The sequence below is a fragment of the Falco biarmicus genome, chromosome 1 (assembly GCF_023638135.1).
Source record: "Falco biarmicus isolate bFalBia1 chromosome 1, bFalBia1.pri, whole genome shotgun sequence".
Lineage (NCBI taxonomy): Eukaryota > Metazoa > Chordata > Aves > Falconiformes > Falconidae > Falco > Falco biarmicus.
In genome coordinates this window covers 43,124,153-43,132,559 of record NC_079288.1, presented here as the reverse complement: position 1 = coordinate 43,132,559, position 8,407 = coordinate 43,124,153, and the positions used below count along the sequence as shown (strand labels likewise).

Below are 8,407 nucleotides of genomic sequence, written 5' to 3'. Positions count from 1 at the left end.
TTCTTCACCTTGTATTTTGTGCTTGTACAGTAACTAGAGGGAGAGGACTGTTCACCAAGTCCTTCATCTTTCTGTTGAGTGTGAGCGCTGCAGGAGTTTCTAAATACACTGCCAACATGCTGCTTTGCTAGTAAATATATTGAACTTGGTCTTAGAGTTAGTGCAATACCTTCTTGTTGTTACAGTCATGTCCAAGACCAACTTAATTTGTTTAGGAATGACTTCTTTGTCATCAAAGTGAATGTAAAATACCCCAAAATTCCTCCTTGGTATGGGCTCACAATTCTACTTTGGAATAAGGTTATATAAAGAAAAGGTAATAAACTGTGTTAGAGGTGACCCCTTTACCTGTGAAACTGCTTCTGCTTTAGAGTTCTGTGAGTAAAGAATTTATATTTGCTACAAAAATAAATTGTGCTAGTATAAAGGTGTGTATTGAGAAGACGGCAAGTTTAATACAGGATCTTGTTCTGGTTTCTTTCATATGTGCCAATCTAATCAAACTGCACCTAGGTACATCTGAGTAGTTCCAAGAGAGCTGGTAGAGCTGCCCTAGATGTTCCGTTTAGCAAAGGACAGCTGAATTAATTTACTAAACTGTATTTAATTAAATAATTTAATTAATTAATATTTATTTAATTTAAATTATTTAATATTAAGAAGTATTTAAATAATTAATGAATGTAAAATAAATACAATCAGTTCTACAACTACTTACCTTGGATGCCCATAAAAAGGCTGAAAAGTTAGCACTAAAATTTCAAATTTAAGTGAATAGGTATTGATACATCAGCTATAACCACCTTGTTAATAATTTCTATTACTGATGGAGAAATACTTGACCAGGAATTAATTTTAATCCAGAATATTTATAGGTGTATTAACAGAGACTGTGATACTAGAGAAGGTTTAGGAAATCTAGCTGTTAGATTTATTCTTAAAATACTCCTTTGTAAGATGTTTGTTGTAACATTTTGATCCCAATTATGCACCAGCTCTCTTGTGGGAAGTTAATAATTCCAATGAAAACAGGAAGAAAACTTGTGTTCTACAGTGTAAAAACATTCTTTAAAGGATTATTCTCTCTGTTTGTATTTACATACTTAGCAATAAAGATTTTTACCTTGAGGTTTTTTTTCATTTCCTGGTAAGTGTTGGTTATAGCATTTGCTATTTTTCTGTTTCAATAATATAATCATCCTTGGTGAACAAGGAAAGCTGAAATTTAATTATTGCATGATAGGGCATACTCATGTTGCTGTGAAAGTGGTGTTGCAACTGATACCACCAAGATGTAACAGTTGATCTTTCTTTTTTGTTAAGCTGTTCTCTTTGAAAGCCCTTTCTACCTCTCCCTCCCCACCCGCCCCCCCGCCCCCCCCCCAAAAAAAAAAAAAAAAGTGGCGAGGGGAGAAAAGAGAGAGAAGCCTGGCTGTGTCATTTCCCAGTGCTGTTTGCAAGCCTCTGATGGTTGCTGCAAGTCTTCAGGCTTTCTGTTCTGTTCACGGAACTCATTCTACCTGTCAGTAAATGTCTGAGCTGCAGAGCAGCTCCTCCCTGGCCTTTTCGCTGCCCTACTTAAGTGGGACTGAAAAAACTAGAGGCCTTTCATGGACAACCCCCCTACCCCCAGGTACTGTAACACTGGCTCACAGCTTTTTCCTTCCTTCCTACCTTAGCAGGGCCCCAGGGCAGCAGCGTAGGAGAGCTGCACTGCGAAGAAACCTCTCCAGTGGTCTCAGCGTGGGCTGCCCAGTGCCCCCACGTGTGCAGACTTTGTGATTTTGTTGACATGCAAGTACTTTTAATGAACACTATTTCATCTGCAGGTCCTTCAAGAGCAATCCACTGTGATTACTTGTCTTCTGAGTGTTGGATCAGTTACTCTGGTTTGCATGTAAGGTGCCAAGTGCTGCCTTTGGTTTGTGGTGGAAGCAGTGTGGCTTCTCAGACCAGGTTTCCAGAGGATCACAGGAATAAATTCAGAATTTGTTTCTGCAAATAATCTCCAATGTCTGCTTGCAATTTGCTGTTTCCACAGAAAGTTTTGGCAGTGAACATGTTTGCTTGGATTCTCACAACTGTTTTGGTAAGCATATTCTTTCCCTTGACAGGCCCCTCTTGGCAAATATTTCAGATTCCTGTCTTTCTCTTTTTAAGTTTTGGCTGTTCTCAAGATTTTTAGCTGCAGCTCTCTATTATTTCTAAGGGTGGCTCTACTTTTCAGTAAGTGATGCAGAATTCGTAGGGTTTATACAGAATTCCTCTTCTTCCTTCAGGATATGGAGGAGTTTGTGGCTAACAGTAATGAGGGAAGGAGTCTAAAAAAACCTAGAGGGAAAAAAGTGAAAGTCAGACTGGTTATAACTAAATGGGAAGCTAAATTTTTGTAGGAACTGAAATCCAAATTTTTCAGATTTATTTTGTTGCAGACCCTAAATCAGCGTTAGAAACACAAGACACGCTTTATTTCAGTACTGAAATTTTGTAATAGTAAACTTTGGTAACATTGAAGTGTTCATGCAGCGTGAATATCTTAAGGTTTCCAAAATTAATTTTGATCTTTTCAGTTCTCGGACCCTGAAATCCCATCTATTTGCCAGTCATCTCAAGGAGCTAGTTACCACCAGAAGCTTCAGAAGTTCGGTGGGCATCTGGGGAGCCAGCTGGGTAAAATGAGGGCCACAGCCACTACCAAGCTTGCTGGGCTTTCAGCTATATAACCTCTATGTAAAGTGTCAGTGGAAAACTTTCATCCTGAAAGTTATGAGCAACCCTAGCTAAGAGTTTGGTGCAGAAGCTGCAATTAAGTAGTAGACAAGTAAGAGGGCTAATATACTGGAAGGACAGAGCTAGGAAAATGAACCGGCCAAATACAGACTGATATAGGTACATGAAGAAATGGGGCTAAGAATCACGGAATGGATGGGTGGGGAGAATAGCTAAAGGTCATAAGCTGAGTTGCAGAGGGGCAGTGGCATGCATGGAAACAAATGCATGATCATTTTTCTGTAGATCACTATCTTGTGTGTCCAGTGATTTTAGGCAGAGAATGTTCTGCTGCACCAGTAAGCATCTGGGGCTGAAAGTAAAATCTAATCTGTTGATACAACTTTTGGCAAATGAAAAGGTAAATAAAATAATTTGAATTTTGCTGAGACAGTAACATGGTTTGATTCTGATTTTTAGTTTCTGATCTTGCCTACATCAGCTTTAAATGGCTTGTGTGAGGATAAAGAAGGGGTTGATATAGAAATGCGGGGGAGAGATGAACAGGGATGGAAAGCTTATCAAATTTTGTTTAAAATACTGTTCTTTCCATTTATTTCACTGCAAACAAAAAAGAACTTGGAGGGAACTGAAAACAAGATTTTACTGTAAAGGAGCAGATTAAATGAAGAATATCAACTAATTCTAGCTGCTATTTTTGTTTTACATATAAAATGATAGCTATTATTTATGATGTAGTTCAGAGTGTAGTTGGGAGGCTTTTATAAATACTTAAATGCAATTTTTATTTTTAAGAAAGTGGCAACTATAAAGGTATTTTGCTGGTGCTTTTACTAGTTTTGTTGTGCAACTGAGCAATTCAGTGAAATGGGTAATGCCTCAGTTTCTCCTTGATACAGACATAGTAAAATTAATCCCTCAGAGTGCCATGTGATTTAAATCAGTATTTTTTATTTAAAGGTCACAATTTTAAAAACAGAAATACAATCTGTTATTTTAATAAATAGATCTTAGCTTTCCTACCAAAATTCCTGTCCAAAACCTGTTTTCTTTTTCTTAAGCATTCAAATTATGAGCACTTGTTCTGGCTTTCATTCTTCTTTAAGTGTGCAGATTGCTAAGAGCAGTAATCTCTATTATCGTTTGCTGAAGCACATTGACTTGTTTCCACTTGTTCCTAGCTGGCTGGTGTTAGGACCCAGAAAAGAGACAGCAGCAATGTGATATAAATAGAGTACCAGAATGGGACAAAGTTTGAGAAGAAAGCATGACATCACTCAGACTTGCTCTCCACCCAAAAAGATCTGGGATGGAGGTGCAAACATGAGCTGGGCAAGCAAGGAGTTAGGAACTCTTCTCAGCTCAGTTTCTGAGGAAATAGTGAGAGTTATATGCCTTATGCTATGAGGAAGTACATTTTCGTACTAGCAAAACTAAAACTGGCTTCAGATCTCTGACAACGTGAAAGTGATTGAAAAGAAAAGACAACCATAGGAAGAAAGTTGAAAACAAGATCTTTTCTTTTTGGCACAGATTGTAACAAATATTTGACTTCTTTCCATGGAACAGTACAGCTTTCGGATCTGATGCATGTTTCTTTTAATTTTCTTCCAATCATGGAAATTTATTTAGAGTTAAATGAAGAAATCAAAGTGTGAAGCAAGCAAATCCTACTTAAAGGGTCTGGGAGGATATTTTGCCATCACTGAAGGAGTGGACTTTTTGAACCTGCATGGAAAATGTCCCTTTTAACACAAAAAGTAGCAAAGGAAAACTTATGATTGAAATCTTACAGGAATTTGATTCCAGTTGTACTTTTAACCTTATATAGACCATGGAGAATTTACTATCTCTGCTGTGTTGTCATTATTCTTTGCTGGTTTTATTTCAGTACAAATATCAGGTAATGTTCTGAATATGGTCAATACTGAGGTATATTTGGATTCCTTAGGAAGTTTTACCTCAGTATGTCTCATTATGTAATGTTTTATGTGCAGGTGTATGGAAATTATTCCCAGCTGCCCAAACACCCAGGTAAGGAATGTTCTGTTTACTTCTTATGACATTGTGCTTAAATATTTGTTTGCTTTTTGGTTTGCATTTTTCATAATAGCTCCAAAGAAACTGTGGTCCTACATTTTAATGTCAGCTCTGTATTAAAAATGTAATGAAGTCTAAAGTATCAGACTGTCCCAGTCATTTTAAATTCAGTAACCTACTTACTAAATATTCTGCATAGAAATATATTTGGAGAAAAATGGCTTGTATTTGATATGTAGAAAAATCCTGTTTACACTGGTTTTTTTTTTTCTCTGAGCATGAGTTTCTGAATCACGTCTCGACATAGACTATTTTCTTACCCCCCCCCCAATGCCTTAGTGTTCAGCATTTTCAGTTCAATCATTTACAGTTAGATATGCCAACTTGTATACTTTGCAGTACTTTGGCATGGCTTCAAGTCATCTAGCCTCCTTTCAGCCTTTGTGCTGAAGTTTAAATCAATTATAGAACATATTAACGGATGCTCATCTGTTTTCAACGTAGAAAAAACTCAAAGCTTACTTGGGGTCTGTGTGTGTCACTGCAGAATTCTTGTGTTTATATAAATAGTTTAATTTCAAGCCTCATGGTGGTGTACAAGTACAATTTTACTGCTTTACCAATTCATTTATTGGTTTGTGCTTTTAAGTTTTAACCATAAGTAGTTATTTTCAAATAAAATCCAGAGCGATGTGAAAAAGCCATGTTGTCTGCTATTGCAGTAGCTTCAGCCCCATTAGTTTCTTTCTTTCTACCTTCACTCAAAACCAAAGAAATACAGTCTCATTTCCTATAGATGAGGTTCACTGGCTTCTAGTGGATGGAACAATAGGGGGAAAAAAGCCCTCCCACAATAAGGGGGCAAATTACACAACATACATTTTGTGTGTGTGTGCAGAAGCATAACTGTGAGTGGTGATTTCTGGATTTGAACTAGGCTGTAAACAAGTCCTGTGATTTTGTTCTAAACACAGAATGGTGTTGCCTGTTGAAAGGATATTGCAAGTGTAAGTTGAATTCAGGGTAGCAGGTATTGGTTTTCAGAGGTCTTTTCAGGGCTGATGGGCTGGTAGCAGAGTAACAGCATGGCTTTATGTAGTTCAGAACTGGGAGCTGGGAAAGCCACTGACATGCATTGTGGCTCTAGGCAATTTGTTTTGCTGTGTATCTGTTTCCCTTCCCCCTTTTTTTTTTTTTGCCAACTTTTAAATGTAAGCTTGTTAAAATACAGCTTCTCCTTATGAGTTTGATACCAACCATGGCAATGCCTTTGTCATGCTGCTGCTGCTACTACTACTACCAAAATAATTGTGCCATGTTGTGACACAATTGTTTGGTGTCATATAATTTTCTCCTGAGCTTTTTCTTTTCTATTTTTCTGAAATTTCTTTTCTACCACCTCTCTTAACTTTAATCCTTTTTTTGACCTTCTGCAAAAGGCAGATGTTAGTCGGAGCAAGAGATATTTGCATTTAAGCACACTGTGAAACAGCAGGCATGTTCTGTGCTCTGCAAGATCGAACTGGTAGACTGAAGGAAGTTGTGTGGAGGTACATTAGCATATTTAGCCTATATGGATGCTCTTAATACCACAGAAATTTGTAACTTCATTTCTTCTGCAGCTGCCAGAATATGTTCTTTGAAGGCAGAACTAAGCATATACTCAGATATACTTTATGTACATGCAAAAACCCTTGTTCTCATATGCCTTTTCGTCAGTGTACTTTGCCATGCTCAGCTTCATTGAGTTTGGGTTGCTTGGAATTTTCAGATTGGGTTTTGTATAAGCATATTCTGTGTCATTATTCTCTTATGTTGACAGTAGCTTTCTCTTTTTGTTAGCAGTTGTGCATTTCTCTCTATCTTTCAAATATTCAACTGCAAACATTTCTAGTTCGGTAGCCCAATTCTGCTCTGACCAAGATCCTGGACAATTATGAATCATTTGTTTAGTGTAATCTTTGGTGTAGTAGAGTTTGGAAGCAAGTTTGAATAGTTTGTATCCTCACAAGATGCAGACTTTCTTTTAGTTCCGTGCTCTGAGCTCTAGAATTGCTTGTTTTGATGTTCAGCAATTTTATTAACTCTGCACTGTTACTAAAAAAAAATGTTTTTTGGGGGGATCCTGTCTGTCACAGCTCTAAAACTACACCATGAGGATGCAGAACATCAAGCTGATCTCCACTGTGTGGGCTAGGCAATTGAAGGATGCAAGTAAAATTGCTGCGTCTTCATATCTATGATAAAGAAATCCTGTTTGTATCAGGATGTTAAAATGATGGAGTAATTATCAAATAGGCAAGCTGTTTTGATCTCGGGAGTGAAGACAGGTGTAGGATAGAGTGTAAATGTCATAGGACACTGCTTGTGATGTGTTTTAATTTGCACACTAGGTGTAGGAAGCTTTTGTATGGTGCGTAACAGCTGAAATGGTTTTTAACAAACTTAAATCTAGCAGCTTTGCACCTCCATGTTCTTGAAAGATTTCTTGGGAATGAAAAATGATTGTAGGGTAAAGAACTACAGACATGGTGTAATATAAATATTTGTGCTATCTGTCCCTGTTGTCTGTTCTGTCATTTACCCCCCTCAAAAAAAAAAATAATTCTAATAGGATGAAATACCATGATGGTGAACAAAACATGTTCTCATTGGCATTCACAGTAAAAATTCTGTATCGGCCTTCTAAAACTTTCTTAATAGGAGATTATAAATTTATTTCATCACAGCTGGTTAAATAAATTCTTTTGAGAATAAAGGATTTCTTGCAGCTAATAAGATAATAAAAATTACTGTTCATGTTTTCCTACATTATTAATGCTATACCATTAAACCAGAATTATTATCTTAACACAAAATTTGATAGTTTTGGGCAGCCTGCTTCTGGTCAGGTTTGAGTGTTCACATCTAAAACTTCAAAGTTGTTGGTCAGACTGTGCAGATAATCTGTCAGTGGAAACCAGCAGATGTTTTATTTTTGTCAGCTTGTCCACCTGTTGCTAAGGAGGACATCTAGGAAAACAAAGTGTTCTCATCAGCCACAAGGAGTTGTTCTGGTTTTGGTGTAGTGGAGAAGGTTATGAAGGAACAGTTAATGTTGTATGGGGAGGAGTGAACTCTTTATCCATGTGTTGCTTAATAGTCTGGATGGAACCCCTTCTCTTGAGGAATGTCAAATCTCTTCTGTTAAAGGAAGTTCTGATGACTTTGTTAAGGTGAGAGTTATCTGGAGATGTCAGGAAGACTAGACTCTGCAGGCATCTATGCTCTCATCCACATGGCAGGTCTTCCACCACTGAGCTTTTTTTCACCTTTGGTCTTCTATGGCTGACAAGTGTCTCTCCATGGAAGACCAAAAGTGAAAAAATGCTTGGGTTAATATAACCTGAAGGTGTTGGACTGGTTTTTCAGTGGATTTTGCAGAAAGGATAAGATTCCTGGTAACTCTCTAGCATCTTCCCCTACTCCCTTGAACTGAAGAGATCTGAGTTACTTATGGAGGAGTCAGAAGCAGTAGTAGTATGCTGTAGAGGATAAACATACCCTGTGCATTTCCTTCTTGGTGCTTTGTGTTATCTACCATGTGTTTAAAATCTCAGTAAAATCTTGAAATTACTCTTCAATGACTCCTTGACTG

At 37.4% G+C, this 8,407-nt stretch overlaps 1 protein-coding gene across 3 annotated transcripts in view; it reads left to right on the top strand.

Moving 5' to 3' along the window:
• Positions 1-1,680: 1,680 nt before the first annotated feature.
• ADGRD1 (adhesion G protein-coupled receptor D1) overlaps positions 1,681-8,407 on the top strand; it is a 161,040-nt gene continuing 154,313 nt past the window's right edge. For 2 of the 3 annotated variants that reach the window (XM_056324890.1, XM_056324874.1), the window contains exons 1-2: positions 4,032-4,633; positions 4,728-4,764. In XM_056324890.1, the coding sequence (XP_056180865.1) occupies positions 4,565-4,633; positions 4,728-4,764 (106 nt within the window). In that variant the 5' untranslated portion in view covers positions 4,032-4,564. Of the gene's footprint in view, positions 2,090-4,031; positions 4,634-4,727; positions 4,765-8,407 lie in introns of those variants that run through there. The other variant, XM_056324881.1, reaches the window with a different exon arrangement.